This window comes from Mustela lutreola, chromosome 15, assembly GCF_030435805.1.
Source record: "Mustela lutreola isolate mMusLut2 chromosome 15, mMusLut2.pri, whole genome shotgun sequence".
Lineage (NCBI taxonomy): Eukaryota > Metazoa > Chordata > Mammalia > Carnivora > Mustelidae > Mustela > Mustela lutreola.
In genome coordinates, this window is record NC_081304.1 from 27,034,420 (window position 1) to 27,060,047 (window position 25,628).

Genomic DNA, 25,628 nt, shown 5'->3' on the forward strand with positions numbered 1-25,628 from the left:
AACTCAGATAAAGGAGGTCATTTGGAATGTGTCAGAGGCTAGAGCCTCAGGTCCAATTACTTAATTCAAAAATTCTCATGACTCCTCTCTTTTTTTTTTTTTTTTAAGATTATTTATTTATTTATTTGACAGAGAGAAAGATCACAAGTAGGCAGAGAGGCAGGCAGAGAGAGAGGGGGAAGCAGGCTCCCTGCTGAGCAGAGAGCCCGATGTGGGGCTGGATCCCAGGACCCTGAGATCATGACCTGAGCCGAAAGCAGAGGCTTAACCCACTGAGCCACCCAGGCGCCCCTCATGACTCCTCTCTTAACAGAGTAGAGTACCCCAAAGCTTAAGAAGTGAAACCATCAGATACCAGGCTTCTTTCCAAGGAGGCCAAAGGGCCTTTGGGACCATTAAAGGCAGAGGATGATAAGGTCACTTCTCAGTTGGCCACTGCCTAGAAGCCAACTGAGCTCACCAACCCAAGGAACAATTACTACGCATCTTCCATGTTCCGCGCATCATGAGAGACCCTCACTTACATTATTAGGTTTCCAGTTAATAGCTCTCTGCCTTTGCCCAAGCAGAAAAGTAGCAAACACCCAATTGTACGGCTATTCATAAAATAATAAAAGTAATACTCAGAACGACGGACTTGTACTCACACCATGGGTCAGACATGACCATAAGCACCTTATCTTGGGTTATATAATTTAATCCTCACAAAACCTCATAAGGCTGACTGGGTCCTGATCTCTATTTAAAAAGACGAATAACTGAGAGGTGGTAGGCAGTTTGCAGACAGAACTCCCAGGAGGAAGCCATAGGACCCCCACTCAGCGCCCGGTGTGTCCGACGCGAGAGTCCACACTGCCCGTTTTATACATACTATCTCCCATGAAGCTGGGAATGAGGGAAAGTTAAGCTTTTTTTTAAATCAACACATAAAAGGAAAAACAAAACTTTTCCTGCGGCTGTCTCAGAAGCTACAACCAAATCAAAAGTGGGCTTTGGACACGCGTAGAGAAGGGATGTACCAACGGAGGGGAAAACATCAAAAATAAAATGTGGGGCAGGAAAGCAACACTTTGCAGGGTTTATTCAGTATTATCCACGAGCACTTCAGTCACTACAGAGGATCATCTTAGTTCGGAAAACTCATGATAACCTGGAGGGAATGCGCTTTGTGGTTCTAATTCCATAACTGCAACGCATATATGTGTGAATGCGGTTTCTGGGACATCTTGAACATGAGAAGCGGATTCCTCAGGAAAACAATGAGCATGCCATCCACTGGCAAGGGATGTCCCCAGCTGTTAAGGATAAAATGCCATGTATCTAGATCAGGCCGCATGAATATAGCTTGTGACAATCAAGTTGTTACAGGGTTATTACTAGAAACCTGATCATTTCTGGGTGAACTAATCAAGACCAGTATCTATGCCCCCTAGGCCAAGGAATAAATGTACCAGAGTAAATTTGTACAGTTAATAATCTTAATTTATGAGGCTATTCGCCAGTCAGCTGGCTTTTTTGTGGGTTGCCCACCACACCTTCACCAAGATGCTCTCCTCCTATCAGAAAGCCCGAAGAGCATGGGTTACTGTCCTATAGTTCAGCTGAGAAAGTGATGCTCAGAGGGATTTAGTTACTTACTGTGCTCTGCACAGCTGACATTAGGAACTCCATAGAAGAACCAGAACATAACAGCAGCCAAGGCTGAACCAGGCTGAGCTGGGTTGAGCTGGGAACGTGGCTCTTCCCACCTGCCACCAAATACAAGGATCTCCACCAACTCGGGAAGCTCTCCGTGCTTAGCCCCTAAGTGAGGACTCCATACCGACTCCTCCCATGTGCTGCATTTCTTCCCATCCCACATCTAGGCAGTTAAAAATACTTTGAAATATCTCACCCGCCTTTCCATCCATCCTTCTCCTTAACATTCTTGGTTTTTTTCTCTTGCCTCTCTCCCCCACTAAAGTCTGATACAGCAGAAGGGGGAGGGCTGTGATTAAGGTCAGAGTGGTGGAGGGGCCACAAGGACCCTCCAAGCTTCCTTCGACCCTAAAGCCATTGTATGTTTCTGGCTCTAATTTGCCTTCAATTCTCTCCCCCACCCCCATGGTGACAGCACTCACTCCAGTCGTTATTTTTAGCCCATGCTTGGCCCAATCTGCTAAGTTCTGACCACAGATGCTACTCAAGTGACATCAGTGACAGCATGCATCCCAGCAAGCCTCACTGTCATGGTCAGCCTTTCCAGACTTCCTGTTCCATTAATGTTAAAAAAAAAAAAAAAAAAAAAGGCTCCTTCTTACTTAATGAAATTCCAACAGAGCTTCAACCCTTAGTTCTCCACAGCCCTCCTGCTGGCAGAGCCCCCTGTAGAGGGAAAGGCCTTGGGATGTAGGCTCCCATGGAGCAAGGGGGTCTTGATGAAATTGCCACTCTAGAACAAACTGGCCCTTGATGGAAAAGCCTTATACCCGCCATGTACAAGAGACACAGCTGCTCCTTGCAATGCCTTCCTTGCCCTGCAGCAAAGGCAAAACTCTGGAAATAATATTATATTTCATTCAAATTCCTTCCTTAAAAAAATAAAAGAATATGAATAAATGTGTATTTACCTGGAACAAAGCTTCCCTGGACCACCTCCTTGTACGCCCACCAGCCTTCATGGATTTTTGGTGAATTCTGTTGAGCTGTATAGGGAAAAAAAGGGGGAGAGACACTGAGAGGCTAGCCAAGATTCCCTGTGTCCTGGCTGTGGAAGAAGAGTGAATATACATATAATAATCTTCTTCTACCCACAAGTTATCCTACAAAATGCAGCAGCCACCCTCCCTCTCCTTTTTTTTTTTTTTTCAAGTAGATTATTAACCTGTAAATATCTTGTCTTCGCGTTTTTATAAAAAAGCACTCAGGAGATTTCTATTGAAGGGAAATAGACAGTAATTATGTATTTAAGTCTATTTCAATTCCCCTGTCACTTGTCTCTACCTCCAACTCATCTCTTTTCTACACCTACCCAAGCCCATGAGCGCGCACACACACACCCTCCACTGGGATCGAGGAGAGAAGGCTGGTCCCACGACAAGCCAGACAAGGGGTGCAGAAGCCCTTTGGGAATGGAGAGGCGGTAGGGCATTTGCTAAAAGGGCGAGGCTAGAAGAGGGAAGAGCTTTCCTCAGGCCCCTGGAAAATGCAAACAGGAATATGAATCATCATGGTGAGAGTTTTTGCCATCACAGGGAGAAAAAGGGGAAAGCCCAAGAAATTGGAACATACATAGCACAGGGATCTAGGAGCTCCTGCATTTGGGACCTCAGGATGATCTCTGACCTTGATGACAGCTGGTGGGCGATCAGGGTGATTCTATTACATGTGGGTATCTGCCCCACAGTGCTGGAGGCAGATACATTTGTGTGGACACTTCCACTACTGAACCACATCCACATGTCACCTGTCAGCACCACTGGAAGAAAACAAGGTAACTTCCACCATATTTGTGATTCAGCGGGGATATAGCTAATGTTAAACATTGCTTTGCATTGCATTTCTTTAAATCTTGTTTTTTGTTTTTTGTTTTTCAGTTTCCTTCAGACGCATCATTCTCAGTGAGAGAACTTGGTCCAAAACAATGCGTTTGAAAGCACAGCTTTGCATAGAGAGAGGATTTACCAAATTCCTTTAGCTTCCATGAGTTTCCATTGCTTAGCTCCAAGAGTCTCCCCTGGTAGAGGGAAGATATTTTTCTGCCTGGGACATTAAGGCCACTGAGGCTAGCAGTTTTGTGATGAAGAACAGTTTATGACACAGGATGAGTGAAAGAAACCCATTTCTTCTGGAGAGGGCAGTAGGGTTTGAGGTATTCAGACACAAAGAGAAGAGGGAAAAAGACCCTACTCAAGGTTCTGGAAAGGTATCTTGCTCCAAGTTGCCCAGGGCAAGACTAGGGCTTGGGATGCATCAAAGGACAATGGGTTACCCAGGATCCTATTTCCATGTGGAATGGATAGAGCTCCCACAGCCCTTGATGACAATCCTAAAGGCAGCTGAGTGGAAGGCCAGTGATCTGTTCTTGGGCAGCAGGCAAAGGGATAAGTGGCCTCAAAGCAGAGGCTGGAGAGATTCCAAGTATTTGTGGCACTAGGGAAAGACAAGGAGATTTGAAATCAGCTAAGAATTCTTTATACCAGACTGACTTAAGAAACCAGATCAAAAGTTATATGGTTGGAAAGTTTACCAAGTAGGCGGACAGTGGACATTTCTCTGGTTCAGAGCAATTCTGATGCTTCCTCTGAGCCTTAATATTGCATAATCCACCCCCCCTTCCTTCCCAGATCACTGGATGGTCATCATAGGAGAAATAGGGGAATGCCAAAGGTTTAGAAATCTGTGAGATCAGATTCACCTAATGCACTCACACCCAGTGGCCCATTAAAAAAAAAAATATATATATATATTTTATTTATTTATTTTAGACAGAGAGGGGGGGGAGAGGCAGAGGGGGAGAGAGAATGTCAAGCCAACTCTGTGCTTAGCATGGAGCCCGACATGAGGCTCAATCCCAGGACCGTGAAATCATGATGTGAGCTCAAACCAAGAGTTGGGCGCTTAACTGAATGAACCAGCAGGCACCCCTACAGTGACCCATTTTTGAAACAAATATTTTGTAATGCCACCTTGATAATTAAATAAAACCCATAGGCAGTAGACCCTACAAAACAAACAAACAAACAAAAACCACTCTGATATTTCACTAAACTTTAGCCTAACTCTGCTGTATATGAAGCATGTCCCAAGTCTGGAAGAGATATACTTATCTGAAAGCCCAAAAGTATTGAACTGCAGACACCACCTAACAGCTTTGCAATAGAGATAAGCCAGGATTGTTTTTCCTTATCAAAGATGGAAATTTCTGAGTTTTATCAAAACTCACCAAATTTTACCCAATCAGGATTGTTGACTCTCTTGAACAATTTAAACCATAAATATGACCGTCTTTCTTTATTCTCAGAGGTAGTTGTTGGGAAAGCCACACTCACTTTTTTCCTAATTTTATCTTGCTTAAATTCAATTAATTAACATATAGGTACTATTAGTTTCAGAGGTAGAGTTCAGTGATTCATCAGTCTTTTATAATACCCAGTGCTTCTTATATAACGTTCCATCTTTACTGTCCATCACCCACTCACCCCATCCACACCACCCCCCCAGCAATCCTGTTTGTTTCCTATCATTAAAGTCTCCTATGGTTTGTCTTCCTCAATGATTTTGTCTTATTTTATTTTTCCCTCCCTTCCCCTATGATCATCTGTTTTGTTCCTTAAATTCCACAGATGAGTGAGATCATATGATAAGTGGCTTCTTTGATTGATTTATTTCATTTAGCATAATACCCTATAGTTCCATCCACGTCATTATAAATGGTAAGGTCTCTTTTTTGATGGCTGAGTATTATTCCATTGTATAAACATACCACGTCTTCTTTATCCATTGATCTTTCGATGGACATTTAGGCTCCTTCCATAGTTTGGCTACTGTGGACATTGCTGCTATAAATATTGGGGTGCGGGTGCCCCTTCAGATCACTATGTTTGTATGCTTTGGGTAAATACCCAGTAGTGCAATTCCTGGGTCATAGGATAGCTCTATTTTTAAATTTTTGAGGAACCTCCATACTGTTTTCCAGAGTGGCTGCACCACATTGCACTCCCACCAGCAATGTAAGAGGGTGCCCCTTTCTCTACATCCTCACCAATATTTGTTGTTCTCTGACTTATTAATTTCAGACATCTGACTGGTGTGAGGTGGCATCTCATTGCACAAAAAACTGTAAAATACTTAGGAATAAACCCAACCAAAGAGGTAAAGGATCTGTACTCTGGAAACTATAGAACACTTATGAAAGAAATTGAGGAAGACACAAAGAAATGGAAAAACGTTCCATGCTCATGGATTGGAAGAACAAATAATGCTAAAATGTCTATACTACCCAGGGCAATATACATATTCAGTGCAATCCCTATCAAAACACGACCAAAATTTTTCAAAGAGCTGGAACAAATAGTTCTAAAATTTGTATGAAACCAGAAAAGACCTAGAATAGCCAAGAGAATGTTGAAAAAGAGAACCAAGATGGTGGCATCACAATTCCCGACTTCAAGCTCTATTACAAAGCTGTCATCATCAAGACAGTATGGTCCTGGCCCAAAAGCAGACACATAGATCAATGGAACAGAATAGAAAGCCCAGAAATGGACCCTGAACTCTTTGACAAAGGAGGAAAGAATGTCCAATGGAAAAAAGACAGTTTCTTCAACAAATGGTCTTGGAGAAACTGGACAGCCACATTCAGAAAAACAAAACTGAACCATTTTCATACACCATACACAAAGATGAACTCAAAATGGATGTAAGATCTAAATGTGATATAGGAATCCATCAAAATCCTAGAGGAGAACACAGTCAGCCATCTCTGTGACCCTGGCTGCAGCAACTTCTTGCTAGACACATCTCCAAAAGCAAGAAAAGCAAAAGCAAAAATGAACTATTGGGACTTCATCAAAATAAAAAGCTTTTGAACAGCAAAGGAAACAGTCAACAAAACCAAAAAACAACCGACAAAATGGGAGAAGATATTTGCAAATGTCTTATCAGATAAAGGGCTAGTATCCAAAGTCTATAAAGAACTTACCAAACTCAACACCCAAAAAGAAGTAATCCAGTGAAGAAATGGGCAGAACACATGAACAGACATTTCTCCAAAGAAGACATCCAAATGGCCAACAGACACATGAAAAAGTGTTCCACATCACTCGATATCAGGGAAATACAAATCAAAACCACAATGAGAAGCCACACTCTGGTGTATATCTTATCATAACAAGTGAGGATCTTCACAGCACTCAAAAATTTGTTTTAAATATTTTTACCAAGTTGTTTTACAAAAATATTTGTTGATAGTAATTACACAGATCCATTTCAAACAATTAACACAGTACTTTAGCTATAAAGTAAAGAAGAAATAAGAGAAAGGTAACTCATAATTATACATATTTCAGTGTGTTTGCTTGAGCCTGATGCCTTCGAACAGAGATTGGCAAATTATCATCCACTAGTCAAAAATGGCCCACTGACTTTTTCTGTACCATTCAAAAGCTAAGAAGGCTTTGCATTTCCAAGTAGTCAAAAACAAATAATAAAAAAAAGTATCTTGTGACATGTAAAAATTATATTTAAATGGAAATTTCAATGTCTATAAAGTTTTATTGAAACACAACCATGTCCACTTCTTTACATATTGCCTATGGCTGCTTTCTCACTACAACGGCAGAGTTGAATAATTGTGACAGAGACAAACTGGCCTGCCAAACTTAAAACATTTCCTATGTGGCTCTCCAAAAAAAAAAAAAATTTGCGACTGTTAATTTACGCATTTAGTTTCAAAAAATAATCAACAGACTGTAATGCTTTAGCTGTAACATAAAGGATAAATGCATAATTTGTAATAAAATACATTTCAATTTGTAAATATTTGGTTGATATATCAGAAGAATGAAGAAGTTGAATATCAACTGAAACAGGTACCAATAATACAGTTGGGGGTGTGCCTGGGTGGCTCAGTCAATTGAGCATCCAACTCCTGATTTGAACTCAAGTCATGATCTCTGGGTCCTGGGCTTGGGCCAGTGTTGGGCTTTGCGCTCAGTGGAGACTCTGATTGAAATTCTCTCCCTTTCCCTTTCCCCTTTCCAGCCCCCCACCTCTCTCTCACTCTTGCTCTCAAATAAATAAATAAACCTTAAAAAATAATAACATTGTTGTACTCTATTGGAGAGGCCACAGTTCACAAGTGGCTTTGCTCTCAGTGGTGGGGTTTTCCAAAATATAGAACAGCTCCTGACAAAGTTCAGAACAAAATAAAGTACCATCTTCTCTTGATATACACAGTATTTGCATTGCTGGAGAAGGGGATATACTGAAAGTAATTGGATAATTACAAAGTAAGGGATACTTTGTGTTCATATGCAACAGGGAGTTTATATGCTCAGATAAATAAAATTTTACACTCACTTGAATGTTGACTGGGACATGGGACAATGTATCACTGTTCGAAACTGTCAAATATAGTGCAGAGCATGTTCTTAGCCTGCCCTGACCCAGTTGGTGCTAAATGCAGTATCTTTCATTCAAACAATGTCACAGGGATGCCTGAGTGGCTCAGTTGGTTAAGCATCTGCCTTTGGTTCAGGTCATGATCCCAGGGTCCTGGGATCGAGCCCCTCATCAGGTTCCCTGATTGGTGGGGAGTCTGCTTCTCCCTCCCCCTGCTCTTCTCTCTCTCTCTCCCTCTCTCAAATAAATAAATACAATCTTTAAAAAATTAGAATAAAACAATCTCATGCTGCCCTTCTTGTCAACCACTGACCTAATGGGATTATTTATGGCACCATTTATCTATGATAAATGAGGATAAAGCATCATGTTGAACACTAATCAGAGGATAGGGCACATTTCCCTATATATCTGAATTGTAGTGTCAAATCCACATGCCACCGCATTACCTATTTCAATACTTTTTCTTTATCTTGCCATTTGACCATATCCTTAAGAAACTATCATTTCCACCAAAGGAAAAGCAGTGAGGAAAAAAGAGAAAGCAAAGGTGTTTGCTCTTAAGATGATAAAAAGGGAAAGCTAAATTCCAATACAATCCTAAGTAAAATTACTAAAATGACTAAGTGTTCAGATTTTTAGATACATTCATATCCTCATTCTCTTCCTTCTGCATATATAGGCATCCCCCACTCCCTGCACACACATACAGAGGCCTCTCATAAGGAAGAGGGGCCTTCAATCAATCTGACTGAAGCACTGATTTAAGAGAAGTCACTTTTTTTTAAAAATAAAGATTTTACTTATTTATTTGTCAGAGAGAAAGAGACAGAGAGAGAGAGAGTGCAAGCAGGGGGAACAGCAGGCAGATGGAGAAGCAGGCTCCCTGCTGAGCAAGGGACTTGATCCTAGGACTCTGGGATCATGACCTGAACCAAAGGCAGAGGCTTAACTGACTGAGCCCCCCAGGCATCCCAGGAGATGTCATTTAAAAGGTAGACGAAAACGAAGTCCTTGGATAATTACAAGTATTGCAATGGACAGAAGTATCACCGTGAGCTTCCATTCCGGCCACAGAGCTGCAGAACGTCTTGCTCTCCCTTTGTGCCCCGTCATTGATCCTTCAGATACCCCATCCACTCAGAAGTGAAATCGTGTAAGAGTTCAGCAGGCAGCCAGACAATCAGACCATCTGAATGAAGTCTGTTCTAATGACAGAACGGCAGAGCTTCATTTGCTTTCTTTGACATGCCCTGTGAAGGATCCAAAATCGCCCTGCAAAAATCAATCAGGCCTGGGCCCACGTGCCGTCTGTCAATTACAGAATATGATACCTGCAGGCTAGATGGGAAGAAAAAGAAGGCATTTCATACAATATGTTTCTGAATGCCTCATCCTGTTGGGCCATTTGGAAAGCTAGGACAGCATACTTCAAAGGCATCTCATTTAAAGCTTTGGTACAGGGATGCCTGGGTGGCTCATTTGTCGCGTGTCTTCTTTGGCTCAGGTCACCATCCCAGGACCTTGGGATCCAGCCCCACCTTGGGCTCCTGCTCAGTCGGGAACCTGCTTCTCCCTCTCACTCTGCCTCCTGCTCCCCCCGTTTGTGCTCTCTCTGACAAATAAACAAAATCTCTGACAAATAAATAAAAACTTAAAAAAATATATATCTAAAACTCTGCCACCACAAGCATGAGCGACTTGTTTGTAACAGAGCACCGGGAGGAGTACTGGCTTCCCATTTTAAACCTGCCCAGCCAGATCCTCCCTAGTCATCTTGTTTACATCTGATAGCCAGTGAGCTGTAAGCCGCCAAGCCAGCCGGCTGAGAACTCCTCCCAGCAAACAGGTGAGCAGAAAGGAGTCTCAGCCTCGGTAGCACTGTGCCGAAGCGTCAGATCTCTGCACTTAACATGCAACCAGCCCCTGGGAAAAATCCAGGTGTCTAATCAAAAACACTGTGTTGACAGTAAAAGCTGTCATCGCTGCCAGATGAGGAGATATACATACCAAGGGTCCCTCTCTTGGTAGTAAGGAAAACATATTTCAATTTTCTTCTCCCTTTTTTCATTGTGGCAGTTTGAGAACTTGCGAGTTTCAAAAGAAAATTCAGAGTCTTGGGATTCAGAAAGAGACACAGAATTCATTACTCCGATCTCCTCTTGGGCAGTTGAGGAAATGAACGAACAGAGAAGGGATAGAAGGGATGTCACTAAAAAAAAATAAATAAAATTTTAAAAAATATATAGGATGTCTTAGAACAAGAGTCAGCAAACTTTCTCTGTAAATGGCCAGATCATAAATATTGTGGGCTTTGAAGGCTGTCCTGTTCCTGCCCCCATGACTCATCTGTGCCACTGTAACACAAATGAAGCCATATACTATCTAGAAAGGAAAGGCTGTGGCTATGTGCCAATAAAATGATATTTACGGACACACCTCGAGGGCTGGATTTAGCCCGTGGCGGGCAGAACTGTGTTGATTCTTATTTTACAGCTAGAAAAGATTTTTGTCATCTAGTTCTGCTACCCTACTCAAATGTTTAGAAGTGAGCTACTTTAAAAGGCAAATTAGAATTTGGAAAGAGATGAGCTTCTAATTACAGGAAAATGGCATCTGATCAGTAAGCACCGTAGAATGGATATGTAAGACTAAATCTTCTCCGAACTCCCTGAAATTGGTCACCAGAGTCTACATAAAAATCAATACACGCCACCCCCCAATACCATTTCTATTCTAAATCACCAAACTTGTAGGGGTCTCACATAAATACTGCCCACACCCCCATGCTGGGTTTTTCAAACAGTCCTAAAGGAGCTGACTGATACTTAAAACCTTTATTACCCTTCCCTTAAGTCTAGAAAGCACATTTCTAGGTAACTCCTGGGATTCTCATCTGTGTCCATACATAAAGTAATTATATTTTCACCTGTTAATTTTTCTACATCATTTTGAGATGAACTTCTGCAACTCTCCTTTCTGCATTTTTTTAAAGATTTTATTTATTTATTTGACAAAGAGAGATCACAAGTAGGCAGAGAGGCAGGCAGAGAGAGAGGAAGAGAAGCAGCCTCCCTGCTGAGCAGAGAGCCTGATGAGGGACTCGATCCCAAGATCCTGGGATCATGACCTGAGCCGAAGGCAGAGGCTTTAACCCGCTGAGCCACCCAGGCACCCCCTTTCTCTGTATTTGCAATCCTTATCCGTACCTTAGGTTCAGAGAAAACACTACTTGGGACCATCTCCATATGGAAAGTAGAGGGGTTTCTTGACCTCATGGAAAAGAAAACTCAAGAGCAACACTGAGAGTGGCTGATGTGGTCGGGAGGGAAATGGTACAGGATGGAACAGAAGAACTCTCACAGAGGGATCCTGCAGCAGAAGGGAGAATGCTCAAGGAAACTCCCACTGAAATGCACCTAACAGTAAGCACACACATTGCAGAAATGCACTTCCAAGCCATTGGTCAGTGCCACGTCATCTGTGACAGGTGGTCTATGATAAGGGAGGACAGAACCAAGGATAGGGGAGACACACTTAGACTACAGGCATTACTGTGCTATTTTGTTTAAATGGGCTAGCGTTGCTCTGAACAATCTAGTTTCCTCAAGAAACTCTTTTTCTCGGCCTAAGGAGTAACATAAGGAGGCACTGATCCTGTTGGATCAGTAGAACATCAAATGCTGGAAGGGGAAAAAGCGCTGCTATCATTGGATGCAGGATGTGAAGGATCACATTCCCTACCCTCAAGACAACCACTGTTTTCCCTTAATGGCCTATTATACCCCCTACACGGGAAGCAGGAACATGGAGAAGAGCATGGATCACTAGGAGAAATGTAAATGACCATCCTGGCACATTGCGTGGCACCCACTGGACTTGCGAGGGATAATCCTCTCCCCAAAGTGCTTGACTTCTATACATGCGGTAGGTCTCTCTCTCCTCCATGCACCTTTGACATTATGAGTTTTCCTGCATGTTGGTGGAGGTAGTACCCCACTATTTACCTGTTTCCATGTCATTCTTTCACATGATACAGTAACTTTCTTGAAGCCAGAGAACATGTCTTCTTTTGAAATCCCACTATTGATGCAAAGCATCACCGATAAGAGATGCCCAACAAAGTTGGATGAACCCAGGAAAAACGTTGTCATGAAGTCAAATGTTATACCACACTGCAGTCCTGCTCAAACAAACCTCGGGAGGTTTTAGTTTACATCCAAAAGACTCGTTGGTGTGATGCCTGTACTTGTGGTCAGTGGGAATGTCAACAAAAGCAGTTTCAAGGGGCACCTGGGTGGCTCAGTGGGTTAAGCCTCTGCCTTCAGTTCAGGTCATGATCCCAGGGTCCTGGGATCGAGCCCGGCATTGGGCTCCCTGCTCGGCGGGGAGCCTGCTTCCCCCTCTCTCTCTGCCTGCCTCTCTGCCTACTTGTGATCTCTTTCTCTCTTGTCAAATAAATAAATAAAAAATCTTTTTTTTTAATTTTTAATTTTTTATAAACATATATTTTTATACCCAGGGGTACAGGTCTGTGAATCACCAGGTTTACACACTTCACAGCACTCACCAAAGCACATACCCTCCCCAATGTCCATAATCCCACCCCCTTCTCCCAAACCCCCTCCCCCCAGCAACCCTCAGTTTGTTTTGTGAGATTAAGAGTCACTTGATATGAGGAAGTGGTGATGCAACATGGGGGCTTAAGTGGGTAGGAGAAGAATAAATGAAACAAGATGGGATTGGGAGGGAGACAAACAATAAAAAATCTTTTAAAAAGCAGTTTCAAGATGGTGGACAGGCCCACACTCACTTGGCAGATGGAGGAGCACCAGGAGCTGACACTTTGCCTGGAGAAATCAAAGCCAGAGCAAACCCTTTTATTTACCTCGATGTGTTGGTGGACATGAGGGTGATACCGTGTCTCTGAGCACTTACATCTGTGCCATTCTTGACAGTTTTGAATTTGTCAGACAAGAGTGAGACTCCTTTCTATCCTTCTACCCTACGTGACCCCCATTTGCCATAAAAACCAGACAGAACACTCAGATTGAGGATTGCGCTGGCTAACTGGGCCACACACTGACTACCCAACCATTGGAAAGGTATACAAGCTAGAATCACCTTGCACATTCAGCCAGACTCGGGCAAGCAGATGTCAAAATTGTATGTGCGCTGGGAGATTAAGGAAAAGGAAAAAAAAAAAAAACGGTGGTGGTGAAACAGACTGTATTACTTTCACCTAAAACACTTAGGAGACTGCAGTTAAGAGGCTTAAATGCAGCCGAGGTCAAAAAGCAACAAGATGGGGGGCACCTGGGTGGCTCAGTGGGTTAAAGCCTCTGCCTTTGGCTCAGGTCATGATCTCAGGGTCCTGGGATCGAGTCCCACATCGGGCTCTCTGCTCAGTGGGGAGCCTGCTTCTTTCTCCTCTCTTTCTGCCTGCCTCTCTGCCTACTTGTGATTTCTGTCAAATAAATAAACAATTTAAAAAATCTTTATAAAAAAAAATCAACAAGAGGGAAAAGTCCCTAACATGGATGATTCTTAGTCCCTTTAGCTGGTATTCTAGAATCTCTGCCATTTGCATCGACCCCTCAGTCTGATCTCCTTTCTCGTAATCTTTATGAAATTTCTGCTCTACCTGCTGTCCCCAAGTATTCGTGTGTATTACTCTTCCCACACCTTTGCTTTATTTAGCCTCCCCCCCTCCAGAATTCCCTCTTTGTCTCCTTCTTCTTGACTAGTCTTACTCAATTCTCAGAGGCTCACCAATTCCCATTCCTTTCCAGAAACTTCTGACCGCTACAGTTCCACTGGGATCCCTCACATCCCTGAATTTCAGAATGTTAGCATCTACTTCTCACTTGTCACTGTCATTAGTTCAACAAACATCACTGAGTACCTACAATTGTCAGGCAGTGTCCTAAGCATGGAACATACATCCTATTTTCTAAGTACTTGTATTCTATTGGAGGGAGACAGGAACAGAAAAGCAACTGAATTAAAATAAGAGAACATTATGTACAGAATGTATTCTGCAGTATAATTAAAGATTGGGACAAGATAATAGGAAAGTGACTGGAAGGACACCTTAGATTGTGGGACAGTTGGTGGCCTTTCAGATTATGACACTTAATCTGAGATTTTTTTTTTAAAGATTTTATTTATTTACTTGAGAGAGAGAGAGCATGCGAGGGGAGAGGGTCAGAGGGAGAAAGAGATTCCCTGCCGAGCAGGGAGCCCAATGCGGGACTCGATCCTGGGACTCCAGGATCATGACCTGAGCTAAAGGCAGTCGCTTAACCAACTGAGCTGCCCAGGTGCCCTTAATCTGAGATTTTAAATGACAGTAAAGATCTGGCCTCATGAAGATGAGGAGCACTAGTGTTTTGGGTGGATTCAAGATGCCAAGAAGGCATGAAGGAGTTGGGTTCAAGATGAGGCTGAGAATTTAGGTCATGATCCAGTGGCTTCAACTAGGATTATGTTGGTGAAAATAGAAGCAGATGGGCACCATATCACTTAAAGGAAAAGTGAAGAGAACATGCTGATGGAATGAATGAGAGAAGTTGAAGATCACAGATCAAAGATAACTCCTCTTTTTTTGGCCTGAGTGATTCAGTGTTGACAGTTATTAAGATGACACAGGGGACTGAGGAAGAGCATCTCTGGTGCACGAAGTGATGTCAAGAGTTCCATTTGAGATGGCAAGGGAGCATTTGTGGGGAGATGCCAAGTAGGTGGTTGGATACAAATTGAATTCTGAAGAGGGTCAAAAGGGGATCTATGTCTATGACTCTTTGACATGGAAATGATATTTAAAACCTTGAGTTTAGAAGAGGTCATCAAGAAGAATAGGAAAATGTAAAGAGAGAAACCAAAGGAAGAGAGAACAGAGCTCTGGGATGTTCAATACTTAGAAGCTGAATTGAGGAGGAGAATCTGAGATGAGCTTGAGAGGGAGAGGCCACTAAGGGTTGAGACAGCAAAGAAACAGAAGAGAGAAATAGTAGTCTGGTGCTAGTCCTTGTATCTTTATTTTTGATAGATAGGGATAAATTTTAGAAGTTTTAGTTTCACAGAAAAATTACAAAGATAGAGACTTCCCACATATACCATACCCAGTCTCTGTGTGTTTAACTTGAAGTCCTTTCTCTGTTCCCAGGATCTCATCAGGGTCCCACGTTCCATTTAGTTGTCACCTATCCTTGGTCTTCTCATGGCTTCAGAAATTTCTTCATATACTTTTGAAAAGTTTTTTCTGTGTTTACTTTAGAGAGAGAGAGAGAATGAGAAAGAGTACAAGCGGGGAGAAGGACAGAGAGAGAGAGGAGAGGGAGAGGGAGAATCCTCAAATAGACTCTCCGATGTGGGGCTTGATCTCACGATCCTGAGATCATGACCTAAGCTGAAATCAAGAGTGGGATGCTCAACTGACTAAGACCCAGCTGCCCCTGTAAGTGATTATTTTTGAAGAGAAATATTGGGGTAACCTCAACACAAAGAAATAGGGATAGAATAATGCTAATTCATTTTGTTCTTGTTTTTGTTATTTTTATGTTATGTTGGTCACCATACATTACATCATTAGTTTTTGATGTTGTGTTCCATGATTCACTGTTGGTGTGTAACACCCAGTACTAATCCACTTAAAAACAATCTGGTATTTGACAAATAGGCCAACTATTCAAGAAGCACTGTAACTGTCTAAGGCATGATTCTCATCCATGACAAATTGCTGTGATGCACATGTAAGGACGCTTCTTGTATTCTTTTTTTTTTTTAACTGTTCTTTATTATCTTAGAATCAGGTATAGATGTATTTTCCATAAATATCATTGATCAACTTGGTAGTAGGTTCTGTCTATGTTTTAAAACATGGATGAGGGGTGCCTGGGTGGCTCAGTGGGTTGAGCCTCTGCCTTCGACTCAGGTCATGATCTCAGGATCCTGGAATCGAGCCCCGCATTGGGCTCTCTGCTCAGTGGGGAGCTTGCTTCCTTCTCACTCTCTGCCTGGCTCTCTGCCTACTTGTGATCTCTCTCTATCGAGTAAATAAATAAAATCTAAAAAAAAAAAATGCATGAAACTTCAGGCCCCCCAAATTCAAGTCCACACCCAGATTCATCCTGCCTCCTCCATCATGAGGAGAAGTAGTGCTGTATTCAGCACATGTAGTGCATGTGCTGTATTCAGACCACTGGCAGTATTGATAGAATGAAACAATTTTTAAACTGCAGTTGATAAACAATGGATAATTCCTAACATCAATGAGTTAGCCAGTTGTGGGAAAGTTTTGTACAAAACTTTCAATCAAAACTAGTAGCTTTGAATGAGACTGAAACTTTTTCATTTCTCTCTTGAGCTTGAATTCAGCAAGGCTAAGCCAAAAGAAAAGCAACACACAGGGTTGTTGGCGTCTTTTGAGAAGCAGTATGAGATAATGGAGACTATGCAGCATTCTGGAGTTGAATCACAATTTACTACTAAATTTTGTATCATTCTGGACAAGTTATTTCACTATTTATTTATTAAAAGATTTTATTTAGTTGTCAGAGAGAGAGAGAGAGAGAGAGACAGAGAGAGAGGGCACAAGCAGGGGGAGCAGCAGGCAGGGGGAGAAGCCGCTGAGCAGGGAGCCCAATGTGGGACTCGATTCCAGGACTCTGGGATCATGACCTGAGCCAAAAGCAAACCAACTGAGTCACAAAGGCATCCCTTATTTCACTTTTTAAATGTTCAGTTAAACACACACAAAACACCTCAGTGTCCTTATCTGAACACTGGGAATAATTATCTTGAAGGAGAGTCAGAAATACTAGGCTAATGTATGTAAGACAATACTTCAGGGGCGCCTGGGAGGCTCAGTTGGTTAAGCATCTCCTTTCGGCTCAAGTCATGATCCCGGGGTCTTGGGATCCAGCCGCACATTGGGCTCTGACCTTGGCAGGAAGTCTGCATGTCCCTCTCCTTCTGCCCCTCTCCACCCCCACTCCTGTACTCATACACGCTCTCTCTCTCTCTCTCAAATAAGTAAAATCTTTTTTAAAAAAGACAATATTTTATGTGCAATAAATGGCACCCATTACTCTTATTATTTGATGTCAGTGGTGGTGGCCTTGGTGGGGAGGAGGGTACAACCAGAGGCAGAATGGGAATCTAGCAAAAGGAAAAAAGTAGAAAATACTCAGAAGGAAAAATCAGAAGCTAGGACATAATTTCACTTGAATCTGGTTGAATTAAAAAAAAAAAAAAATCACCAGCCTAAAGAAGAATTGATCCGCATACGCCCCATTCTCTAAATTCTGAGCCAACTCATAGAAGGAAAAAGACAGCCTTGCCAGACTGAGGGAGAGCTCAGGAGTCCCTAAGGATGCTTAGGACATTTGCAAGTCAAAGTGCAGTCAGCAAGGAGCCTTGGGAAACAGGACAGGAGACCTGAAGCATGAAAAGAACCCATTCTGGGAACTCAAACAGGGAACCTGTGCTAGTGGCTAGGACGAAGCCTAGAGAAGTCCGAGACCCAGAAAAAGCTGCAGGGGAAGCATACAAAATGACCTTCTATAGCCAATTAGCCATGGTGCGACAGAGGGTCAGATGGAAACCTGAGGGAAAGACCAGCGTGGTTTTATGAATTTATTTTTCTCATCTATCAGTTAGGAAGTACCTAACAGGGACTGTCACAGACTTTGTAAGTCGTGGAGCCAGTGAATTAGGAGCCTATCTGGGCTGTCCAGATCAGTGGAACTAGAGTTTAATTATTTAAATGACAAAAGATGAAAGTGAAGTTTGGAATCTTTATTACCTGGAGACTTGCAACCGGGAAGACTTGATCATTCTACCTATTGTAGCTACTACTTCAAGGACGGGACTTGAAAATCTGTGTTCCTCCCTGGGACATCTCATTCCAGTTCCATCCAATCTTTTCAGCAGCTCTCTCAACAGGGAGCGAGCTATTTTTCTAGAACTTCTTTTTCCAGAACTTCTCAATCCCAACAGTTGTGTTTTGCCCCTATGTCAAACACAGTAAGAATAATGTCCCGAAATCCATATTCCTCTTCTCCCTTTACAAGAGAAGCCCTGGTTTTTTAGGAAGGCACAGGATTTCTCAGAATAAAGACAACATTTCTCTACTTTCCCTGTAACTGAGTGTGGACATGCGACTAAGTTCTGGCCAATGAGAGCTTATTCAGATCCAGCAAGTGTTAAAGGGAAATGCTGTGCCTCTTCTCACCACTTCCGGAAAGCTACAATGTGCATACGATGGCAAGACTGAAAGCAGCCATCTTGAACCATGAAGCAAAAGTCTCATTTCCAGTAACAAGAGAGAAGGAGCTAGAATCCCTAAATGTACAAGAAAAAAAAATAAATCTCCATCTTATTTGGTATTTTCTGTCACTCACAGCAGAAACTAATCCCAACCTATACACACCCACTGCTGATACTGAAGAAATCAAGACTTGATTCTACATCTGCTATAGCTTTAATCCATTCTTTTCTATACATTTATAATCCCCAGGCACAAGTGCTTAATAATTACTGACATGGGCAATTACAACCACCTAATCACAAGACTCCCCATCTTTATGCTCCCTGCTACTATTCCACACCTACCCCACTATTAAGATTTCTCCTCCTATGGGCATCTGACTCTGGATTTCAGCTCAGGTCATGATCTCAGATTGTGAGATGGAGCCCCACATCAGCTCTAAGCTCAGCATGGAGTCTGGTCTCCTTAAGAATTCTCTCCCCATGGCCCTCCCCCTGCTCACACATGCTTTCTCTCTCTCTAAAATAAATAATAAAAAGATAAATAATAAAAATAAATAAATAAATAAACATAAAATAAAATAAAAATCTTACAAAAATTTCTCCTCCTAGAGCAATATTTTGCGGTCTTTCACTGACCCTTCAAAAATCTTCAATTACTCCAACTATTTATAAAACAATGTCCAAACTCCATCACAACACATCCCTTCAAGACTCCCAGTGGTTACACAATAATGAACGGATGTTCTAGGGAGGCTTTCCATGGCCTGTATGGTGGGGTTAATTCATTTTTATTTTTACTTTTTCTAAACTCACTCTAGTCTCCTTTGGTGGTCTTCTCTCTGTGCTCTCATAGCATTTATTACATACTTCCATTTCATCATATATACTATCTTCTTCAATTGTCTCTTCATAGGTTTTTCCTCCTGCCAGAACAGTTCTCTGATAAATATTTTGAACTGAAGTAAATTTAGACATATGTTTTTCACTGACTGACTCTAGGTCTTCGTCAGACTGAAGTATCAGCTCTTGTTTATGTGTGTCAAATGCTCATGCTATTTCTTTTTCCTGTAAGATCATTTTCTTCATGACATATCCAACGTAAATCAATTCTTCAAATACCAGCTCAAAGGCCACCTTCTCCTTGAAACCGCCCATGTTCCCATGTTCCCTCCAGAAGAAAGTAAGTTGTACCATCTCTGAAGTTTACTACCATATTATGTACAATTTATTTCATTTCTCTCCAACTCAATAAGATTGAATTCAATCCAATAAAAAAAAAACCCACTTAGAATATAATCTATATTTGACTACTTCTTCTGGGTTTCTATTTTGGAGAGGCTTACAGTTCAGTGAGAGGGAAAGAGATGTTTTTGATATATTTGAGGCAAATTTTCATGAGGCACATGAGTTAAGATAATATTTAGTGATGATAATGCTCATTTCCCTGTTGTAACAGGTCTTCCCTAAAGTCTCAGTGGCATAGGACAAGTTTACTTCTCACACATGTGAAATCTTAAACTGGGTCTCCTGACTGAGGTAAGGCTCTCAACTACAGGGCCCAGGCTCCTTCTACCTTGTAGCTCTGCTGCCCACCCCACATGGATCCAAACCACCATGCTGTGGACATCAGGCCAGAGGGAGGAGAGAATGGGGGTAGCTCTCATAGGTTGTTTTTGTGGCATCAGCCTGGAAATGTTTCTTATTACTTCTACATGCATTTCATTGACTAGAAGTTAGTCTTCTGAATACATCTAAATGTAAAGGAGGCTAGTGGTGGACTACATAATGGGGTTTAACTGGACAGAACCAAGGTAAGTCTTGTAGAACCCTCCGTGATCCTCAATAATACTACAGAGAATTTTGAAAGCTTCTCATTCCCCTGAGATGAGCCAAAAAGAGAAAGCAATATGTTTTGGGGAAGATAGACCCAGGGTGGCTCTAACTTTCAATCTGCCTAGGTTCTTCCTAACTTACCCTTATTGTCCCAAAATAAGTATAAATAGGATGCCCTTTTGCTCTCAGAGGTGTCCCAGTCTAGATGGTCATCCCTACGCATAGCCATCATCTTTGTCATATGTAGCTTCAGCTATTTTGAAGAACTTGCCTGCAGGGCATCTGGAGTCATGTCAGATCATCCACATAATGGCCAATAGTTGGTCTTGTCTGGACACTGTCCAACCTCAATCAAGAATGTATGCCTTCTCCCTCTCCTCCTCTGTCCTCTGCCTTTCTCCTGCTTTCCTTCTCATCATCTGCTCCCTAACAAGTCAATAACACCAATTTATTTGACCATAGAAAAGACCCAATTACTAGAAACTCGGGACCCAGATACTGTCCTTTTATTTAAATGTTAGATGAAAGAGGCAGATTTCAAGGAAAAAAGCTTTCTGAAGGTATTAAAGGCTGGGTTTTGATAGGGCTGAGTATGGGGAGGATTCCCTTTTCTCCGAGTAACCTTTCTCCATCAGCAAATATTCAACATGGCCCCATTCTTTTTTCAACTCCTGTTTTATACAAGGGAGAATGGCTACTGGAATGAACTGTTGTGTGAGAGAGTGAATGTCATGAGTCATAATTATCTTATAAATAAACAATCTGGGACGCCTGGGTGGCTCAGTTGGTTGGACAACGGCTTTTGGCTCAGGTCATGATCCCAGTCCCAGGATCGAGTCCTGCATTGGGCTCCCAGCTCCATGGGGAGTCTGCTTCTCCCTCTGACCTTCTCCTCGCTCATGCTCTCTCTCACTGCCTCTCTTTCAAATAAATAAATAAAATCTTTTAAAAAATAAATAAATAAACGATCTAATTAGATTTCATTTTCTTCTCAGTATGGGCTAGCCTGTTCAGAAAAATGAAGGCATGACCTAGAATAACAGATGTGAAAGGGAGCTTGGAGATCTTGTTTTCTGTCCCATTTATCAGATGGAGAAACTGAGGCCCACCAGGGTAAAAGCCTTCAGAGGAGTTCAGAGTATGGCAGAGAGGCAGTGCTGTGACTTAAAACCTCTGGCCATCCAACAGCTGCTCTTCCAACTTTAGATATATATAAAAAGAAATCTTTCTCAGTCACTTTTACAAAAGGGAAGATTTGTTGTCAGTCCAACAGAACATCTAACCTCAGTTATTCTGGATTATTAGTTCAGCATCAGTAAATCCAAACTTTTCTGAGAGCACATGCACTAATTCCACTCAAGAAATCTGCAGAAATGAGATTTTGTCCTGATGGCCTGTGCAGCAGGGTTCTAGAATAGAACGTGTACTCTTGTGTCTAGGAAAACCAAGTGCAAGAAACAAGTTTGATGAGAAATCTTCTCCTTTGTTCTGCAATCATCCACCTCCAGAGATCCATGTGACTACCCTCAAGGCCTACCCGCTTATAAAATCAAAGGAAAATTATTATGAATGAAAAGACAGAACTATGGAAGCCTGCTTTCTCTGAGATCCTCTCCAAAAGTTAATCTTTAAAGGAATAAAGGCAAATGTACTTTAAAATGACATCCCCCACCCCCTAAGCAATAAGTTCTCTCAAACTTCCGGGAATGCCAAGAACATCCTATCTGGGGAATAAGCATTACATGCCATCATTTAATAACAAAACCAAGAGAGAAAAAAAGGAAAACCCTTACAAAGACTGTTTCATCACACAAGTGAGGCAAATGCCATTCCTTAGAGCTAAGAGAACACTTGGCTTTCAGAAAGAAAAAAAAAAAATCACCAAGCACAAAAGTGGAAAAACACCCTAAGGATTTCAAAGAGCTCAGTCAATAAAATGCTCCCATCATTGTGGCCAGATTTCCCAGACCATATTTTGTTCAGAAAGTAAGCAAATGCTCTTTCATTGTTAGTTAAAGCTCTGCAATTCAACAAATCTGATTCCTTTGGAACATCCAGGGTCATGCAACTGTAAATTTCAAAAGGTAGGCAAAAAGAGACACAGTCTGCGTGCAGCAGAAGCCAATGCTGCGCTCTCATTTTCAAGGTCAAAAAGATCGGATTGGAAGACTGAAGAAGTTCACATGAGTTACACCAAGAGTGACCTCCACTGAGTTTCTGAGTGTACACTTAGCTGCTAAACCTAGAGGTGCTGGCTTGGGGATGGGGGGGTGGAAGGTGTGTGAATGTACCATGATGGGGGTTAGGGCTGGCTGGCAAAGGGTTATGGGCTTGAGCCAGACTCAAAGGGTTTCTCAGTAGAGTCAGTCAAGAGAAGAAACAGTCATAATAGCTATCATTTAAATAGCTTTTATTAGTAGGTACTTTTCAAGCACTTTATGTATATTGACTTGTTAAACTCACATAGACCCTCTGTAGGGTTAACTTCCATCTTCCTCCATTTTATAGGTTTGGAAACTAAAAGTAAAGACGTGAAGTCATTTGCCTAAGGTCTCCCTGGTCATTAAGTGGTAGGGCTGAGACTTTGACACCCAAGCAGTTTGGCTCCTGAGTCTGGGCTCCTAACCACTCACTATGGTGAGGGCTTTTCAAGATTCGTGGCGTAAATACAAGGTTTATCTTTAGAGAACTGTAATAAAGAGAGAGAAAAAGAAAGGCTCATCAAATGCCAAGAGGTAAAACAGGACTTGAGACATTCAGAGAGAAGAGGTCACCAGGACTGAAGAAACAGAAAAGGAACAGGTAGGAGGCAAGAGGACTCCGGCCAACAGCTGGACCATGTTTAGAAAGGCTTCACGTAAAGGCACAAGTTCAGACCGACGCTCAGGAAAAGACCTATCACCCCTTCACCAAGGCTGTCTTCCTCCTGTCAGATGATTCCATCTATTCAGAAAACTGGACATTCTTATGGATAAAGCTTTACTGCACCTGTGCTTAATTCCTTCAAAAACGCTTTAGAAGTAGAGTGATTTGGGTCAAAGGGGAGAAATAACTTAAATCAAAGGGCATTCCCATCCTAATCAGAAAGAAAACAAGGATGATCAAAATAAGTATGAGGGGTGCCTGGGTGGCTCAGTTGGTTAAAGCCTCTGCCTTAGGCTCAGGTTATGGTCCCAGGGTCCTGGGATCGAGCCCCGCATCAGGATCTCTGCTAAGTGGGAAGCCTGCTTCCCACCCCCTCACCTGCCTCTCTGCCTACTTGTGATCTCTGTCAAATAAATAAATAAAATCTTTAAAAAAGAATAGTATGAAAAAGGGACAGCTACCATTTACTGGGTCACTCTCTCATGCCAGCTGATCTTCTGGGCACTTCGTATATACTGTATCTCTCAATCAAGACAAATGTACAGTACAGAAAACATTCTGGAGATTGAAATTCAGAAACATTATAGAACTTATCCAAGGTCATAAGCTCTTCAATAGCAGATGTGGGATTTAAATGAAGTCTGCTTGATGCTAAAGCTCATGGGCTTTACTAGCTATATTGTCTGCAAGCTCTGAACAATCAATAAAGGAGGACTGGGAACCATAACCATAACTATGGAAAAGAAATGGGGAAAAATCCTTATGTGTACACCACGCCTTGTCAAAGGAAATATATAACTTCAAACAAACAAAAAAAAGAAAGAAAGGAAGAAAGAAAGAAAACAAACAAACAAAAAACGAAAAAAGCAATGAAGGAAACAAGCCAGTAGAGTCAAGAATGGAGAAAGGAGAGACTGAGACACACACACACACACACAGAGCGGAGGAGGGGAGAATCACCCAGGAAAATCATACTGATAGGAAACAAAACAAGAAAATAAATGCAAATATATTAGTCATCACTAAAAATATGACGTAGACTCTCACGTTGGATCTTTTAAAATTAGGTATTATGTATTCTAACAATGTGCCTGAATAAAATGGCACAAAAAGACGGGAAGTGGAAAGTGGAAACAGTTGAAATATTCATCAGTATAGGTCAATCAATTGTCATATCCATATCCATATCCATATCCATAAATATGCAGTTAAAACAAATGAACTAGATCTTTAAGTATCAAGATACACCTACAATTATATTAAATGAGAAGGCAATTTGTCAAAGATAGTGATTATCTAAAATATATAGAATATAACATAATATGCATACCCTAAAACTTACAAAATGCAACTGTACATTTTATGCATGTGTGCATATATAGAAACTTATAAAAACCTAGATATACATTAACTTCAAGGAAGTGATGATCTCAAGAGAAGGACATGGAATGGGGGGATACAGATTACTACAAGTTTTCTTTATTTAAAAGTGTCTGAAGCGATATGGCAAAATGTTAATATTTGCTTTTTCAGAGTGGTGGGTACATTATTGTTTGATGTATCCTTAGTAGTTTTGTGGCATGAATAAAACAATTCATAATTTTAAAATACATAAAGAGAAATAGGTAAGGTGGCAAATAAGTGTGTTATTATATGACCTTAAATACCTATTTTTGAAGATCACCTGGGAAAAACAACCTTAGAATAGACAAGTAAGGCAGTCAGTAAGATAGAGTGGAATCAGTGAGAGCCTTCTCACTCACTTCATGTTTCCGAAATGGTAGAATACACAGATGTCAATTCTTCCTAAATGGATGTATAGTTTTAATGATAATGTCCTTCAATATCAAGAGATTCCTTTTCATAATTCAAACTGTTTCTAAAGTTTATATGAAAAAATAAACAAGGCTCTTTAAAAAGAATAGTCAGGGACTTACATGTTCAGATATCAAAATCTTAAAGCTACAATAACTAACATGATGAATTATTGATAATCAACTGGCAGACAGATCCATGAAATGGCACCGATGCTATTGGTGCTGAAATATTCCTTAGAAACAATAACAACCGTAACTCAAAAACATATACTTAACCCTATGGTTACTGAGCATTACTATTTACAGCAGTCAAGACATGGAAACAACTCAAGTGTCAGTCCATAGATGAATGGATAAAGACATGGTACATATTTATGATGGACTATTACTCAGCCATAAAAAAGGAATGAAAGCTTGCCATTTGTGACAGAATGGATGGACCTAAGAGTATTATGCTAAGTGAAATAAATCAGAGAAAAAGACAAATACTGTATGATTTTACTTTATGTAGAATTAAAACAACAACAACAACAAACAAACCCTAAGACTAGAAACTGGAAACAGATTCATAAATACAAAGAATGAGCTAGTGGTTGCCAGAGGGGAGGAAGGCGGGGTGGGTGAATGAAATATGTGAAGGGGATTAAGAGGTATAAACTTCCAGTTATAAAATAAACAAGTCACAGGGATGAAGCAGTTAGTATGAGTATACTATCAATAATATTGTAATAATTT

The 25,628-nt window shown here is 41.4% G+C and overlaps 1 protein-coding gene across 1 annotated transcript in view; it reads right to left on the reverse strand.

Annotated features, from left to right (window-relative positions):
• Window positions 1-25,628, reverse strand: part of CA10 (carbonic anhydrase 10) — a 511,943-nt gene that overhangs the window by 420,380 nt on the left and 65,935 nt on the right. The window contains exon 2 of the mRNA XM_059149151.1: window positions 2,610-2,684. Within this exon, the coding sequence (XP_059005134.1) occupies window positions 2,610-2,684 (75 nt within the window). The remainder of the gene's footprint in view (window positions 1-2,609; window positions 2,685-25,628) is intronic.